Source organism: Canis lupus, chromosome 35, assembly GCF_003254725.2.
Source record: "Canis lupus dingo isolate Sandy chromosome 35, ASM325472v2, whole genome shotgun sequence".
Classification (NCBI taxonomy): Eukaryota; Metazoa; Chordata; class Mammalia; order Carnivora; family Canidae; genus Canis; species Canis lupus.
In genome coordinates, this window is record NC_064277.1 from 25,859,908 (window position 1) to 25,879,221 (window position 19,314).

Sequence of the window (19,314 nt, forward strand, 5' to 3'; positions counted from 1 at the left end):
GTCTCATCAGATTTATTTTTTTGAATGTTTTAAAGAAGTCTCTGGTAAACTATGGGACATGGGATTTTCTCAGTAGAAAGACTTTTGAGAACTAATTCAAAATATTTCATAGTTTAAGAATATATTCATAATTGATATTCCTTCTTGAGTTTCATTTGATATGTCTATCAAATGTCTATCAATATGTTCTAACATTCTGTCCATTTCATCTTATATTCAGCTGTGTGTGGCCACAAGTCTCTACCTTCCACAGAAGCTGCTCCACCAGAGTCCCGGCTGACCAGACTCTCTTCCCCGGAGGCTCCAGGTGTCCACGCTGGCGCTATGTCCTCAGGCACAGGGGCAAGTGGCACCTGCTGAGCTGGATGCACAGCGCCGCATGCGGTCCGGTGGCCGCGGGGCGGTGGGGAGCATCAGCCTGAGTCAGCAGGAGTCACCACTGAGGCTTTGGTCTCCTTTCGAAAGGGGAGGCGTTTAAACTTATTTCAAAAAGACAAGTCACTCAAAATACAGGTTTCCTGTGAGTCCGCTGTCAGGTTACTGAGTGCAGCTAAGAGGCTCCTGAAGGCGGAGGAGGGTCGTCGGTGACCAAAGTGACGCGGGAAGGCTCCGAGCTGTGGAGCGGGGAGCTCTCGCCCCCGCCACACCTGTGTACCTGCCCTGGGTCAGATCTGCCGGATGGACTGTCGCATTTCCTCCGGAAACTGGGATCTGGGATCTGAGGGTCAGGACAGGTACAGAGATGCCTGGAAGGGGGGAAACTGAAAACGTAAATTGCAACCACGAAGAGATTTGAACCCTCAATCTTCTGATCCTAAGTCAGACACCTTATCCATTAGGCCACATAGCCCAATAGTTTTGTTGTTATGAAAAAATATAACAAATGTTGAAAATCTGGATTCTCTGGATTATTTTGTGCATTACTTTTTGCATCCAAACAAAATAAAGTGACTTTCTCTGCTGATCCCATTTCAAAGGAAGTGTAGTTGACACTCACAAAAGCTAAATAATTTCACATGGTAACAGGCTAAGGTAAAGAATTCTGGCTTCCTCCACTCTCTGGTCTTTAACCTGACACCACATCTCCATTGCGAACAAGTGTTTACTTGTGCTGTGAGGCCCCCTCCCCGCCGGCTGCATGAGTTGTAAAGACAGGGGGGAAAAGACTGTCCAACCTTCTGTGATCAGGGCCAGACTCTCAGGTCACCTTTAGAAGGAAGATGAAGTCAGAATGGAGACCCTCTTGGGGTAAAGGAAAATCACTGCGAGGGAGACAGAAGACCCTCCTGTGACCTCTCAGCTCGGCCCCCAGGCCGGCTGGAACAGCTGCAGGTAGGGTGGGATGCAGGGCGCCTCCTAGGCCTGGCCTTCCTGGAAATCAAGCAGAACGGAAGAGCCAGTGCCTTCCAGGAACCTTTGTAAGAAGCTCCAGAAGGTCCCAGACATTCTGAACACAACCAAGTAACACCCGTTCTCTTGCACAGCCACATATAGAATAGCCCTAAATCATTAAATAAACTGAATAGTCCTTTTTTTTTTTTTTCCCCACAGAGAAAACTCCAAAACCCAGATACTTCCTTCTGGAAGTTCCACAAAATATTCCAAGGAGAATAATTTCAGTTGGACACAAACACCTCTAAATATAGTAATAGAGGGAAGCCTTTCCACCTCATTTTCTAAGCCTGAGCTCATCCTAATGTCAAAGCCAACAAAGACAGTGTGAGAAAGCAAAATCACAAGCGAATCTCATGAATGCAAATGCAAACGCAAATATCCTTTAAAAAAAAAAAAAAGCAACTAGGTCTAACAATGTTTAAAAACCGTAACAAGGGATGCCTGGATGGCTCAGCAGTTTAGCACCTGTGCTTGGCCTAGGGTGTGATCCTCTAGGCCCAGGATGGAGTCATACATCAGGCTCCCTGTGTAGTGCCTGCTTCTCCCTTTGCCTATGTCTCTGCCTCTCTCTCTGTTCTCATGAATGAATAAATAAAATCTTAAAAAATAAATAAAAAATTGTAAAAAGCTTTGGTTAATACCAAAAATGGCATGTCAATTTAGTATTAAAAAACAGTTTTTACAATTGAGCACATCAAGAAATTAAAAGAAAAAGTTAGTAAAAGCAGAAAAAGCATGTAATATATGCCCACTCATGATACAACAATCTGGAAATAGAAGGAAATTTATTTAACCTGATTTTTAAAATACAAAAATACTATGTGGGAAAACAATACTTAAAGGTAAAAAATTCAGAACATTCTGTCTGAGTCTGGGGACAATGGAGCAGACCAGAAATTGCCATTTCTATTTCCTTCCAGACATTTAGGTTGTCTCCAGTTTGGGAATATCATGAATTCGGCTACTAAGAACAGTCTAGTAGGGCACCTGGGTGGCTCAGTCAGTTAAACATCTGACTCTTGATTTTTGGCTCAGGTCCTGACTCAGGAGTTGTGAGATCAAGCCCTGCATGGAGCCTGCTTAAGATTCCCTCTCCCTCTCCCTCTGCCCCTCCCCTGCTCACTCGTGCTCTCTCCCCTTCTCAAAACAAAACAAAAACCAACAAACAAACCACTCTTGGAAATGTTTTTGTGTGTGAGTGTGGACCTGTGCATAAATTTTTATCAGGTATTATAATTAAGAGGCTATTATTGACGTTTGCTGATAGCTTTCAAGACCCATCACTCTCTTATAGCTAAACCAGCTCATGAGAAAGTGCACAAGCTCCCTCTCTTGGCACCAGTGGGAAGGTCAAACTGCACTAGTCTTGGCTCCCAATCAGGAACCTTCCCCTTAGCCCCACCCTCCCACCTCAATAACAGCCAAAGCCACTCACCCCTCTTTGCTCTCTCAAACCATGTTTGGATTTGTTTGGGGCCTGTATGTCCTCCTGGTGCACATGTAGCATAATCAGTCTCGGGATTTAAACCAAAGGAGGCGGGGCACTTACTTCAGCCCAATGCTTACAGGACAGATGTGTACTTAGGAGTGCACTTGCTGAGTCAGTCATGTCAAGAATGTTTAAGTTTCCTACAAATACTTTTGCAAGCTGCATATGTGATTTCCATACATCTGTAATGACATAAAAGAAAAAGCTGAAAACAGCAAAGGATGAAATATGACAAACTGGAAAAAAGGTAGATGAGAAACAACCTCTCAGCCAACTCAGCTGTTAAATACAAGGCTCTGTTTCAATCTTGTAGAAATGTTGGTGCCACAGAGGCCAGTAGGATTTCTACTCCCTTGCTCAAGGATTGATTTTCTTACAATAGGATGGTTGTTTCTCTGTAAGTCCGGTGCCTTCCATGATGGTGTCTTAGCACAGATAGCACAGGTAGAAAGCTCACATCAACAATCTGAAGCAGAAGCCTGGCCCTTAAGTTGAGAAAGCTCCTTATGGGTGTTGATTTGGAATGATGGGAAAGTGATCTTTCATAGGTAGGAATTGAGTGAACAGTCCACAAGCATATTCCAATTAATTGTCCCAGTTTGAAAGAATTGAAGCCTCTGGCCAGTGTTTATAGAGAGGGGACAAAAAAAAAAAAAAAAAGTATGGGCTATCTACTCTGCATTCATATAAAATATACTATTGCATCTTTTAAAAAGTAAAACTACTGCATACACTTCTCCAATATGGTAGAAGGCCCAAATGATGCAAGTCTCTGGATTATGCTCCCCAGTCTCTTTGAGGACATGTTTCAGTCCTTCTGCTGCCAATATTCTTGTGCATCTTGGGTAATGAAAGCAATTACTTTCTCAGTTACAAATTGGTCTTTCAAAAAGACAGGGGGGAATTCAATTTGAGGTGATAGGTTTGGTGGTACAGCATTCTTAACAGAAGTAAACTAGTTACGTAGATAAGCATTTTAATGAAGTCACTGAAAGTCTTTCAGAAAGAACTTTATATAATAATGTGATAGTAATTGTGGTCAAGGTTGAAGAGAAAAAAATTTTAATCTCTTTTTCTCCTTCATATCTGAGGACAATATGCCTGGTCCAAAGGGACAAATTTCCATTTTAATTTGTTTCTCTATTTCAATGTTTTGAACACATAATACAACCACGTAGTTAAAAATTCAGAAATGCAAAAGGAACCAAGGGGAAAGTCTTTATCTAAGCCTTGCCTCCCAACACATCCCTCAGGTAACCCAGTGGTATTAGTTTCATAAAAGCCACTTTCATGGTTGTTTAATGCACAAACACAAAAATGTGACATATTATTTCTCCACTATCTACTTTCACAACTCGGTATATACTTTTATTTATTTAATATATTCATTCATTCAGCAACACACTACGTGTCCAGCATTACTCTAGACAAGCAGTTCTCAAAGTGTGATCCTGCAGCAGCAGCAGCAACAGCAGCGGCAGTAGCACCTGGAAAGATATTACAAATGCAACTTCTTGAGGCCAGCCCTAGTCTTAGTGAATTAAACTCTGGAGGTGGGACCCAGCAGTATGTGTTTTAAAAATTCTTCTAGGTGATGAGGCTCCTAGGAGGCTCAGTAGATTAAGTATCAGATCTTGAGTTTGAGCCTCACATTGGGCATAGAGTTTACCAAAAAAAAAAAAAAAACCTAGGTCTTGAGGAATTTAATATAAATAACATTAGAAGCTTTACGTTTATTTAAAAGGGTTAGAGAACAAATAAAAAGGATAGCTATTTCTATCCTTACCTTGCTCTGCCCCATGACAGATTGAGCCTTAGGGGCTGCATGCATGGGCCTCCTGCCCTCTGGCTTCCTGCTGGATTGTGCCAAAAAGAGATATAAGCAGGGCAAAGCATGACGGTTGTCTACTTCCCTCTACTTAATGTTATAGCTATGTTCAAGTGGCCCTCACCAGGCAGCAGTCCTCCCAATGGTTCCCCCCTCCTCAGGCAGTTCCCAGCAATTAAAACTGGCTTAAGAACATCCTTTTTGGATTTTCCCCTGGCTTCTTTCAGGATTTTTTCTTTATCTTTTTTGTTTCTTTTTTTCTTTCTGTAATTTTAAGATGCCTGGGTATAGTGGTTTTGTTGATGTTGTTGTTTTGATTTGATTTTAGGTGGGTTTTTGGTTTGGTTGGTGTTTTTTTGTGTGTGTGAGCTTTTTTTTGCATTTTTCATGCTTGGTGTTCTGTGAGCATCCTGGATATGTAGTTTGGTGTGTAGCATTTTTTAAAAAAGATTTGTTTATTTTATATATATAGAGAGAGAGAGAGCACATGATGGGAGGGGCAAAGGGAGAGAGAGAAAAAGAATCTTCAGAAGACTCTGTACTTAGCCCAGAGTCCAACACAGGGCTGACATTGCAACCTGAGCTGAAACTAAGCACTTAGTATATTAATAATAGTTTTTAAATTCCTAGTATGATCATTTCAACATCCATACTATATCTGGATCTGATGTTTGCTATGTTTATTCAAATTGGGTGGGTTTTATTTTGGGGTTTTTTGGGGGGGTTGTGTTTTTGTTTTTGTTTTTTGTTTTTGCCTTTTGGTATGCGTTGTAATTTTTTTTTTTTTGATAGTTTGACATGTCGTTCCAGGTAAAGGAAATTATGTCAGTTGGCCTTTGGTAGTACGGTGGTGCAGGGTAGGGGGGCAGGGAAGCATCCCATGCTCCTATGAACGGGTTTTAGCCTTCTAGTGATCCTGTATCTCTACACTGAGACCTGCACAAGTATTTCTTGGTGCTTTCTCTCCCTTTCTGTGGGAGAAGATAGCTAGAGATGAGCAGGATGCTTGAATGGATGGCAAAGGCATCATGCAAAAACAAATGTCCAGTGAAAGCAAAGAGATGGAAATCCTAAGAAAGAAAGAAAAAAAAATGCTAGAGATCAAAAACATTGTAACAGAAAGGAAAAGTGCCTTTCATGAGCTTTTGAGCAGACTGAGGAAAGAATCTCTGAACTAGATGATATATCCACAGATCCCTGAAAGCCAAAAAGCAAAGAGAACAATGACAAAACAAACAAAACCCAGACCTAAATATACAAGCACTGACGCAGAACTACAAAAGGTGTAATACACACATAATAAAAACACCAGAAAGAAGAAAGAGAGAAAGCAATGGAAGAAATTTTTGAAATAATAATGACTGAGAACTTCCCCCAAATTAATGCTCCACACCAGGGCACCTGGGTGACACAGTTGGTTAAATGCCAGACCCTTAGTTCCAGCTCAGGTTATAATTTCAACCCCCTGTGAAATTCTGGGCTGAGCACAGAGTCTGCTAAAGATGCTCTTTCAGGACACCTGGGTGGCTCCGTGGTTGAGCATCGCCTTTGGCTCCAGGCGTGATCTGGGGCCTGGGGATTGAATTCTGCATCAGGCTCCTGCGGGGAGCCTACTTTCCCCTCTATGTCTCTACCTCTCTCTCTGTCTCTCTCATGAATAAATAAAATCTTAAAAAAAAAAAAAAGAGATGTTCTCTCGTCTTCTGTGTGCTTCCCACTATGCACCCTATATATAAAATAAATAAACAAATCTTAAAAAAAAAAAAACTACACACCACACTGCAGATCCAGGAAGCTCACAGAACACCAAGCATGAAGAGTGCCAAAAAATTAAAAAATAAAAATTGTAAAAACCCACAAAAAAAAAAACCAAACAAAAACCAAACAAACCAAAAAATCTACCTAAAACCAAATCAAAACAACATCAACAAAACTACTACACCTAGGCATCTTAAAATTACAGGAAGAAAAAAAGATAAAGAAAAAATCCTGAAAGAAACCAGAGGAAAAAGCATCTTATCAACAGAGGAACAAAGATAAGAATTGTATCTGATTTCTCCTCAGAAACTATACAAACAAGAAATACTTCTTGTCTTGAGAGAAAAATCCCATAAAAGTAGAATCCTGTAAACTACGAGATTATTCTTCAAAAGTTAAGGAGAAATAAAGCATTCTCAGACAAAAATATTTTTTTTTAATTTGTGGCCAGTAGATTTATTTTGCAAGAATTGCTGAAGAGGTTTTCTTTTTTAAAGAAAAGGAGAATAACAATATAGCTCAGATCTACATTAAAAAAAGGAGAGCATTCAAGAAGAAATATTGTTGTTTTTCTTATCCTTAATGAATCTAACAGATACTATTTTGGTTAAAAATAATAATAGCAACAATGTATTCAGTTATGTATATATGCTTCTTTGTATATCTTGTTTATATATATATGTATATATATATATATATACATACACATATATATGCTTATGTTGGCTTATTGATAAGTGAAATGAATGACAGCAATCATACAAGGGACATAAGGAAGGAACTAGGGTTATTTTGTTATTATAAGGTACTCACATTACCCATGAAGGGGACTGCATTATTTAAACATGGACTTGGATTAGCTATAAATATATATTGTAAACTCTGGGACAACCACTAAAACAAGTTTTTAAGCAAAAAGAAGTATAACCAACATGCTAAGAAAGGAGAGAAAATGGAATCATATAAAATGCTCAATGAAAACCACAAAAGGCAGAAAAAGAGTGGAAGCCTTTGACAAAATACAATACTCATTCATGATTAAAAAAAAAAAAGACTTTCAGTAAACTATGGTTAGAAGAGAACTTTCTTAACTTGACAAAGAATATGTACAAGAGGGGCACCTGAGTGGCTCAGTCAGTTAAGCATCTGCCTTCAGCTCAGGTCATGATCTCAGGGTCCTGGGATGGAGCCGTACATTGGGTCCCCTGCCCGGTGGGGAGCCTGCCTCTCCCCTCTGCCTCTCTTCCCTGCTTGTGTTCTCTCTCTCTTAAATAAATAAATGAATAAATAAATAAATAAATAAATAAATAAATAAATAAATAAAATCTTTATTAAAAAAATATGTACAAGAAACCTACAGATAATCTCTCACTTATGGTGAGAAACATAAAACTTTCCCACTGAAGATCAGGTACAAGGCAAGGATGTACCCTCTCACTGCTTCTTTTCAACATTGTATTGGAAGTCTTTGCTAATGCAATAAGACTAGTAAAGTAAATAAAAGGTATACAGATTGGGAAGGAGAAATAAAATTGTTTTTGTTCTCAGATGACATGATCATTTGCGTAGAAAACCCAGAAGAATTGACAAAAACAAACAAAAAAACCCTCCTGTAATGAATAAGTGACTATATAAGATCAAAGAGACAAAGTTAATTTACAAAAGTCAACTGCTCTCCTATATACCAGCAATGAAAGTGGAACCTGAAACTAAAAACACAACATTCTTTTGCACCCAAAAAATGAAATACAAAATATGTACAAGATCTATAACACAAGGAAAATTGTAAAACTCTAATGAATAAAATCAAAGAAAAACTAATTAAATGGAGAAATATTATGTTCACGGATAGGAATAGTCAATGTTGTCAAGATATCAGTTCTTCTCAACCTGATCTATAGATTCAATGCAATCTCAATCAAAATCCCAGCAAGTTATTTTGTGGGTGTTGATAAAAGGACTCTAAAGCTTACGTACGGAGGCAAAAGACTCAGAATAGCCAACACAGTATCAAGAGAGAAGAACAAAGAGAGAGACCTGACACTGACTTTAAGACTTACTACAAAGCTACGGTCATCAAGACAGGGTGCTATAGTCACAAGACAATAGATCAATGGAACAGAATAGAGTCCAGAAACAGACAGACACACAAATATAGTCAACTGATCTCTGACAAAGGAGTAAACTCAATTCAGTGGAGCGAAGACAGTCTTCTCAACAAATGCTGCTGACACAACTGGATATCTATATGTAATAAAGCAAATATAAGCACAGATCTTATACATTTAACAAAAACTAACCCAAAGTGGATCATAGACTTAAACCTAAAGGCAAAACTATAAAACACCAAAAAGATAACATAAGGGAAAACCTAGATGATCTTGGGTCTGGCAGTAACTTTTTATTTTTTTAAAAAATTTTATTTATTTATTAGAGAGAGAGAGCAAGCAGGAGCAGGGAATGGGGAAGGGCAAAGGAAAAGGGAGAAGCAGAATCCCCCCTAAGCAGGGAGCCCAATGACATGGGGCTTGATCCCAGGACCCCGAGATCATGATCTGAGCCCAAGTCAACAATTAACCAACTGAGCTACCCAGGCACCCCTGGAAGTAACTTTTTAGCTACAACATGAAACACATGATCCATAAAAGAAAAAAATTGATAAGCTGGACTTTATTAAAATTAAAAACCTTTGTTCTGTAAAAAACATGTTGAGAGAATGAGACCAGCTATAGAGTGGGAAAAAAATTTTCAAAATACATATTTGATAAAGAACCAATATCCAAGATATACTCTTAAAACTCAAAAGAACTCTTAAAACTCAAAAATAAAAGAACAGCTCGATCTAAAATAGGTCAAAGACCTTAAAAGACATCTCACTAAAGAGATACACAGATGGCAAAGAAGCCTATGAAAAGATGCTCCACATAGCAACCGATGAACTGTTGAACTCAGCATTTGAAGCAAGTGATATACTTTATGTTGGCTAATTTAAATAAAAAAGTTAACTTATGAGCCTGCAAATAAAAGTAATTTAATTCATCATTTTTTCCCCATTTTCTTTCCTTTTGTATTTTGTTTGAGAAACAAGATCTTCTCTTCTTGTTTCATTCCTATACGGGCAGTTTGAATGAGGTCAGTGGCTGAACAACGAGCTTGACTAGTGCTGGTTACTGTCTCACCACAACTCAGGAGCTAAAAGAGGAGGCCATGGACAACGCCATAGCTGAGTCCAGACTTCAAGTGAAATAATATTATAGAAGCCTTCCATCTGCATCACTTTTGAATCTACCAAAAGATTTTAAACTTAGTTCCTCTTTGAATTTCAATGGCAACCCCAAGATGCTGAGCATACAAAGTATCGTCCCTGTTTTATATTCAACTCCAATATAATTAAGGGAGTCAAGACGTGCACTCTGGAGTCAAGACATGCACACATTTTCTGATGTTAATCCAATCACATCATTAGTACAGCATTTTCAAAGTGCTATGAGAACAAACAACCCCAGGAATCATTGTGACTTGCAAAGACAAAGATATATTTCTTGCTCAAGCTATTTGTCCATGATGACCTGGGCCAGGGTGGTGGAGCCATCTCCACCTGAAGCTGATGGTCTCCTGACAGAGGAGAAAAAAGATGCAGCAAATCAGAGACCATTTATTTGTTTCTGCTCAAAAGTAACATGTCAATTCTGCTCACATTTCATTATTCTGGGTGAAGTGAAGGAGGCAGATCTGATGTCTGTAGAACAGGGTGTTAACCCAGAGAGAGGAACAAATACTTGTGAATAATTATCATCTACCATAATGACCATCTGTTGTCTCACATTTGCAAAACCCAGGGGTTTTCTTTCATTCTTGAAAAAATTTTCACTTGCCTATTTCCTCCCTGTGTTGAAAATGTTCAGTTTTGTGGCTTTTAAGCTTTATTCTCTTTTAATGCACAACACTATTTTTATATGAAAGAGAAGCTCTCAACTATTTTGACTGGGCTTAAACCAACAGTCAGGATGTGTTCTGTTCCCCTTCACTGAAGATTTATGTAGGATAATTATGAGACCCAATTATGGCTGTTTAGTTGGAAGGGGAAATCACTGGAGGCTTTTGAAAAGACTTTTCCTTACTGACATTTTGAGGGGATGCTCTTTCCTACTTCGCTACTCTTCTGTGAATGACACTGGGAAAGCCAGCTGTGACCTCTGATGACAAACCTCAGGACGAAGACCAACAGAGGGAGGATGAGAATGTGAAAAACCTGGGTCCCTGACAACATTTCTGAGCTATTTTTTAAAAATATTTATTTATCTATTTATTTTAGAGATAGAGAAAAAGATAGTGGTGAGGGAGGGGCAGAGGGAGAATCTCAAGCAGACTCCCCACTGATCACCGAGCCTGCTGCAGGGCTCCGTTCCAGGAGGGCCTGACCTCATGACCCGGAGATCATGACCTGAGCCGAAACCAAGAGTCGGTTGTGTAATTGACTGCTACCCAGGCACTCCTCTGGGCTACTGAAATAATCTTGAGACCATTTTATCTTGGAATGTAAAAAATAAATAATTTTTTTAATTTAAAAGACCTTTAGTTGAATATTCTGGGTTTTTTTAAATATTTTTTGCCCTTGCTAGGTCTTCCTTAAAGATGAGATATATAAATATATACTTTACCAATCCACTGACACTGGGTTTAGCAACAAGACTCTATTTGACAATGGAATGTGAGTAGGAGGCAAGTGTGTGGCTCTGAGCTGAGATTTTAAATGTCAGGGCAAAGTTCTTCAGCCCACCTGCAGGAGGCCAAGAAAGGAGTGGTCCAGGAGGCTGGTGGTCTGCAATAAGACATTTGGAGGCATGTGTATGACTCAACAGTCCAGTCAATCCCTGCTGAGCCCAGCAGAACCCAGCTAAATAAGATATCTGGAATCCCTGACTCCTTTCTTTTATGCTGTTCAACACTTTTCTTACTTATTGGGAAGACCACCATCAAACATAAATATATAAGACCAAGTGTATTTATCTACTATGTATTCTAAATGTTTTCCCAGTTACTCATTTTATTTTTATATTTATTCATAGCCTCCTTCAATATAGAATTGTACATTTTCAACGGGGTTAAGTCCAATACTTGCTGCTTTATGGCAAGTTTCCTAGGAGTCATTCTTTGATGACTTTCCCTCCCACTATTGACATAATTTTATTCTTTTCTAATTATGTTCTTAATAGTTTATTTCAGTGGAAGTTTGTTGATGCCTCTCGTGAGATTTGTGAAAATCTTTATTCCTCTGTCATTCTTGAACATCATAGTGAGCAGTGGGTTTCATCTATATTAGGTTGATAGTTATTTTTTCTCAGCTCTTTGAAAATATTTTTCAACATTTTCTGGCTTCTGTTATGGCTGTTAAAAAACTGATCATGTCAATTCTATGTGTTATTTTTAACTCTCTTTTAATCTATTTTTCCCATTAGGATATGCATATAAATTTAGTTTTACCTTGCTTTGTGCTGGTTTTGTAGCTTGATTTTGGGGTCTTGGGCTTTTCTCAACTCTAGGATATTCTTATGCTTCATCTCTTCAAAGACCACCCACTGCCCACTCTCTCTATTCTTTTCTAATGAACAGATGTTGAAACTTCCTGGTCTTTCCTTCATAACGTCAGTTCTTTTCATAATTTTTCATTTTTAAAATCTTTCCATCTTGTCTTCAGCATCACTTTGGTCAGATTTATATTCTATTAACTAATTATTTTGTACCTTACCCTTTGAAAAGATACCAAAGAATATTTATAACGTATGTCACAAGGCATTAAAACAAAAACAATGCAGTATGTTGAATGCTATTGTCCTCACGACCCATGTTAAGAAACAAACTCTATGACCGGAGTGGCCCTCCTGGTCACAGCCTCCTTCCATCTTTCTTCTATCCGAAGTTCTGTTTTCATCATCTGTGGCATTCTCTTTCTTGATATTTGTACCATGGTGTGTCTCTCATTTGTGCTATTTGGGTTTTCAGACTTTCACAACTTTTTATGAAGCTCTTTTTGATATGGATGGAGCAATACTTCAGCATAGTTGGGCAACTTCACTTTCTCCTTCAATATATCCTTGAATTAAACCCATGTTGACATAACTACAGGTCACTTGTTTTCAAAGTAAACTTTATTGAGGTATACTGTACATACCATTTTAACGACATAATTTGATGAGCTTTGACACATACATATACCCCCAAATTCTCCGTAATGACTTCGTGTTACTACTCGATCTAGTTGTTGAGTAACATAGTAGATCTTACTCTGTAAGTGGACATTGGGCTCTTTGCAAGCTCTGGTGTCATGACTCTCAGAGGCACAGCTCCTCCAGATGCCTGACCAAGAGCAAACAGCGACTTGAGAGACTGCAGGGCAGGCACATCCTCAGCTTCACTGGATAATAACTAATAATAAAAGTGTTACGGCTTTGCATTTCACATTTAAATCTTTAATAAATTTAGAACGTAGGGGTCCAATTCATTTTCTCCCAGATGGATAATCATTTTTTTTTCTTTTCTCCTCTGAGCAGAAATAGCCCTGTAGTTGCATGATGATGCAAAATGATGGAAGCAAACAGAATAGTCATATGTGCACACCAAAAAAATGTGCAGTTGCCTTTGTGGTATATGCCTACACCCCACGTCTACAGACATATGAACTCACTGCAAAACTAGCAGAAGAAAAAGATCATGTGATTTAAAGAATCACTTTGTGATTTACATCAAATTCACATTAAGATTTCATGTAAACTATTTCTCAATAAAGCTGTTGAAGAAAAAAAAATGTACAGTAGACAATAAAACAGGGAGGAAGAAAGACAAATATTCCTAAATGTTAAAAAGTTGGAGAGAAAGCAAGCCAGGCTCCTGGCACGGAGTCATTTGCAGGAAAAATAGGCAGGCATCTATGCATATCTCTGAGAAAGCAAAAAATCACACCAAAAATTTTGTCCAGATGGTTCTAATTCTGTTCTGAGATATCCAATACTTTGTATTTCTCAGAGAGGAAATAGGGAGTTAAGTTACCTTTTAAATGTGCTCTTTATGTCTGTCAGTTTATTTTCTCCCACTTATAGCATTTATAGAAAATAAGTATAAAGTCACCATGCATACATTGCTTTAAAATTCAAAATTGGAAGCACAGTATTTTATTCAATCAACAAATGGTAAAATTTTTAAAATATAAGTCCCTTCCGAAATACAGTCAGATAGGAGGACACATAAGATGTAGGTGGACAAAACTGAACCACTGTCGTGTGCATCTACCACTATCTCCTTGTTATTGAAAAGCTGGAAGATTTTGATGAAGACACACAATAAAACCTAATCCTACCAAAGTTTCAGAATTGAATGTGAAAAACATTTCCTCCACTTTCTAAGATTTTTGGAATCCATTCCAATGAAACCTTTTAATCAATAAAGTAGTAGTGACATTTTGTATTACTAAATATCCTTCCCTTCTTCAAATTTCCAAGTCACATTTCTTTGAAAAGAAGCACTTACTGTTATGTTGCTTCCCTCTCTAGGAAAAGACTAGTTTTCTCCAAGGGTCTTGGCATGTTTTACACCGAAGAACATGCTTTGGGTTAAAGTCTGTTTTCAGTAATTCTGAGCGAGTGCTGATGGGAGAGCAGATATGTGTGGCATTTTTGTGAATCATCTCCACACAGTAGAGGTTATTACATCTACCTGAAGTCCTAAAATACCTGGCTTTGTCCCATGAAACCTTAATAGCAATCGGCTCAAGCAAAATCTAAAAATCTGTACCTTATCTAAACTCTGTCACTATGGCCCAATCCCCCATGTGATGAAATCAGAACTTATCAATATGAATCCAAAGCCCTGACACCATTACAAGTAAGTGTTTCCCCACCTCACCCACATAAACACACCTAACAGAGGAAGCTTAACATCAGCTTCCAACCACAACCAACTAAAGAAACCGCAACCTTACTGACCCTGGCACCCGAGTTCTACTTCCACCCTCAAGTGCACTTCCCATCACTGACCTAATGAATCACTTCAGAGACATCACTGCCATCCTGAAGTTGTCCTATAGTGTGTCCTACAGGGCTAATGAAATACAATAATAACAAAGACATACAAAATGTAAGACCAAAATTTTAATATTAGAAGCAACAGATTTAAAGTTACATTTTAATAAATACAAGAAAAAAGAATTTAAAAAACTGTACATTTAACTGAAAGTGTCCATATAGACAATTTATATAGAGAACTGCTATTTTAATCATAACTCCATATTCCCTGATGTGTGTATGCACACTCTGTCAGAATACCTTCAAGTCATTAATGTGATAAATGCGCTTGCTTCTTGCTGGTTAACTTGTCTAATCTAGGCTGGATTGAGGACAGTGCCACTCTCAGGGGATAATGGATATTTAAACTGTTTCTGTGTTTTGTTTTAATAACACTCAAAGTAGAGAACCCCGTCTCACAAAGGGATGTTGAGGGGAACAGGAGAAGGGATTTTAAAGCGACCTCAGCAAGCTCAGGATATTCATTTTTAACTTTTATCCAAAATGAAGCAAGTGATGCTGTACTTTCAAAATTCACTTTCAAGCCTTCATCAGCAGCCAGCTTTAGCAAGTCACCCCAGAGGGTTATAGTTAGATTCAAATTCTCTCTTGATGGAAGAAATGGATTTTGGATCCAAGAGTTTCCTACGCGTGGATCGTCTTTTGATGGAAAATACAATTCAAAACAATCCAACAAGTTTGTAAGATGTTCCTTGACAACTCTTCGCAGATGGACGATATCAAGATCACGACCCGCTTCATGGATAACTGTTGTCAAGTTATGGAACATGTCATAGCAATTGGTGGAAACTCGGTTCCTCCACACTTCCAACTTCTGCTTTTGTCCTTCAATCTTATCAGCCATTGAAAAACATGTTGCATTCTTTCCCTGCATGGAAGCGTTAAGATCATTAAAAATACTGAAGATATCAGATAAATAAGCAAGTCTGGCTGTCCAATTCACATCTTTGAAAAGTTGGGACCAAACTGGTTTCTTGCTTTGCAGAAATACGAAGAGTTCATTCCGTATTTCAAACATTCTTGATAGAACTTTTCCTCGTGATAACCACCGTATCTCAGCATGCAGTAACAGTTGCTTATGATCAGCTTCCATATTGTCACATAATAAGGAGAACAATCTTGAATTTAATGCATTAGACTTTACATAATTCACAATTTTTACTGTGTCAGTAAGCACACTATTCAGTTCAGCTGATATGTTTTTCATAGCCAGACTTTCTCGATGGATGAAGCAATGTGTGATTTTACATTCTGGTGCAAGCTCTTTAATCTGGGTAACCACTTCAGAATGTGTTCCTGTCATGGAAGCTGCACCATCAGAACATACTCCTACACAAAACCTAAATTCCAGACCACACTTGTTGACAACGTAATTCTTCACAGCTTCATACAGTTCTGAGCTAGTCGTGTTTGTTGGTAAAGAGGCTGAGAAGAAGAATTCTTCCTTTATATCATCATCATGTTCAAATCGCACATACACTAAAAGAATGATCATGTTAGCAATATCTCTGCATTCATCAAATTGCAATGAAAAATACTTTGCCTCTTTTATTTGCTCTATGAGTTGGTCTTCCATATCACTGGCCAGTTCCTGAATGCGTCGAGCTATGGTGTCATTAGAAAGTGGCACCTGAGCCACCTTCTTCGCTGCTGACTCACCCAGCATCTCCAGGCAGACTTCTTTGATGCAGTCTTTCACCAGCGTCTCAGCGATTGTGTATGGCGTTTTTGACTTGGCAACCGGGAGCGCCACTTTATACGAAGCCCGCAGAGCACTGATGTTTATGTGAGAAACATTAAACACCTGCTTTGGTTGGCTTTTTAATTCACTACTCTTTTTTTCAAAGAATTCTTTCGGTTGTGAACTTATTTCTTTATGTTTTGAATATAAATGCCGCTTAAGTTTTGATGGTTTCATTGCTTCATTAGCCAATATATCTCCACAAATAATACACTGTGGTTTTAGCACTTCACCATCAATTACGGCTACAAAACCAAACTCGATATATGAGGGATCATACTTCCGAGTAAAACTTGTATGAACTCTTTTGGTTTTTACTTCCTCTGGGCGACTTCCATCCTTACCATTTCTTCTACTACTGCTACCATATTCAGAAAAGGTATGTTTTTTCTTGACAAAAAAGTCCAGCGAAGCTTGTTTCACCATCTGCAGATTAGGATTAAAAATAAGTAACACCAATTTTACTCTCCTCCTTTATCTAATACATTAAACTACAAATTAAAAACTAGGCTTGAAAAAAAAAACTAGGCTTGATTAAAAACTTAAAAAGTTTTAAAATTGTAAAGAAAATAAATGTTTACATTTCTGAGTTACAGCAGACAAACTAGCCATAAAATGTCATACGTTGTAAATGTGCTTGACTGGTGTGCAACTCCCACCACAGTGACTGGCCCTGAGAGGTTAATGATACCCAAACTGGCCTATATTGAATTCAGAAATATGAGTTCATTAATCTGTGTCCAGGTACTACAGCGATGTCAAATTGTTATAACTTTCTAAAGACTCTTGATTAGTATACCTTCCCATCTGTGGACTAGTAGAAACAGTCTGCAGACCAGCACTGACCTAAAGATCATACTCTGGGTACCACTGGCCCAAGTCATGTGTAACCTCCATATTTCAAAACTCTAAACTGGACATACATTAACTCTACTTTATAAAACCTACTGAATTAAAATAAACCTCTTTGGACTTATCTCATGTTGTCCATTTAAATCTGAAAACTGAGCTTTTTCTCAACCCAAACCCCTTATCTCAAAACCACACTGATCATCCCTCACCCTTCCTAAATACTTCTTCACTTGACTCGAGATGCCTTTCTTAGCTTACCTCTCCACCCAAACTCACATACAATGACAACTAACATTAAGTTTGGCTTTTCTCACATTCATCCTCCTACAGAAACTCACCCTTACACAACCACTTATCCCCTAGATCTTAGCTTTTTTTGTTCCCCCGCAAAAATGTCTGACACCAGAAAGGAGTGAAAGAGACACTGTCATCACCCCACACAACAAATAAAGCAGCATTCAAGGTTGTAAGTTTCAACCCCAAAAAAGGAGTGGTGCGAGGCATTAAACAGTAATGGGCTTTTCTCGAGAAAACAAATCCAAGTCGGCCAAACTGTGTGTTAGCATATATACCACGCCAAAACATTCTTACCCATCACAAGCACAGGGAGGTGTAATGAAGCTCTTCCCCAGCAGACACTCAGACTCTTACCCAATCTCCTACTTTGTCTGATGAGAATGGTGTCTCTGACAGCTTCAGCATTTTGGAAGGTTGACCAGTTGAACTTCTTTGGATCTCATCATGTTTTCTTTTCATTGTAGTGGTCTCATAGCAGAGACTACACGTTATTTTGTGAGGACAGCCCTCAGTGTCATGTTGAGGGGGCACCCCACAGATTGCATGGACATTTCCATCACACGACACACAATTATAAGCACCTGAGCATACCTTCTCACAAACTATACAGGATAAAAACTTAAGTCTGCTTTCTGGAAGGTTTTTCATGGTCCTGGAAGGAATAGCTGTAAGATTCTCCTCAACATCACTACTATCTGTGCCAGTCTCGACGTTCTCCTCATACTGAGCTCCTGGTGTATATTCTAATTCTCTGTCAACCTGCTCTAATTCACGTTCTGGATTCAGGCTAGCAATAAGCTCTTCTGTCAACTGAGAATGACACAGGCCTAGCTTAGCTTCAGAGTTAAATGTGCCTTCAAGTGGAATCTGTTGCATGCCTCGGTGATAGGGCTGATTTTGGGTCATTTGAATGAACCACAAAAATTCAGCCCAGTGTGATGAATTGTTAGTTTGCATCCAGGAGATAATCCTATTTTGGATATCCTCATTAGTTTGATTCATAGCACTTTGGCTTTGACAGGGCTGAGGCTTCCCATGGACAATTTTCAATTCTGGCCAAATATTACTAAGTTCACCGACAATCTGGCTTGAAAATTCCCTTCCATTGTTAGATTGCAGGACACTGGGTGCTCCGATAATTGTAAAAATATCTAAAAGAGCATGTGCAATTTCCTTAGGCCTTTTAGATTTTAGTGACCGCAAAAAACTCAACTTTGTATGAAGGTCTTGATAATGCATGATGAATTTATACTCCCCATCAGGACTCGATTGCATATCTATAAGATCCACTTGGCATCTTGAATTAACTTCCTTAATTGGCTTTGATGTTAGAACTTTCTTGAGTTTTGAATTTTTCTGTTGGCATGGTTTGCAGAGTGTCAAGTATAGCATTATAACTTCCTTCGTGATGTTCTTGTATTTTGCTTGTAATTCTTTTTCCATGCGGGTACGCCCACCATGTCCAATGCTGAGATGGGTATCATGCAGAATGTCAAATAACTCCTCACTGTGTAAGTAATACCGTACTTTATCTGTTTCCCCATTTACAGCCTCAATCAGCTTTTCATTTCCCTGTACAAGGGTCACATCAAATCTAGCCAAGCGACGGTAGTCAACTGATTCCTTTCTTGCCTTTGCTTTTGCCTCTTTCACTTCCCTTATTAATTGACAGTACTTTGCTTTAGAAAATATCTTGGTATTATTACTTTTGTTTTCCAATAACACTGCTAAGCTTCTGAAGAACTTCTCTCTCATGTTTTCTGGTTTGACTTCTGGTTCATGAGTGTCCAAGGTATTGGGGTTATCATCACCACCCATGCTTTGAGACATCATGGAAAGCCACAAAAATGACCCTAAAATATAAAGAAAAAACAAT

At 38.5% G+C, this 19,314-nt stretch overlaps 1 protein-coding gene across 1 annotated transcript in view; it reads right to left on the reverse strand.

The window, feature by feature from the left end:
* Positions 1-12,601: 12,601 nt before the first annotated feature.
* Positions 12,602-19,314, reverse strand: part of ZBED9 (zinc finger BED-type containing 9) — a 28,444-nt gene continuing 21,731 nt past the window's right edge. Inside the window, exons 3-4 of the mRNA XM_025470796.3 lie at positions 17,793-19,291; positions 12,602-16,715 (exon numbers count right to left, since the gene is read on the reverse strand). Of these exons, the coding sequence (XP_025326581.1) occupies positions 14,799-16,715; positions 17,793-19,291 (3,416 nt within the window). The 3' untranslated portion in view covers positions 12,602-14,798. The remainder of the gene's footprint in view (positions 16,716-17,792; positions 19,292-19,314) is intronic.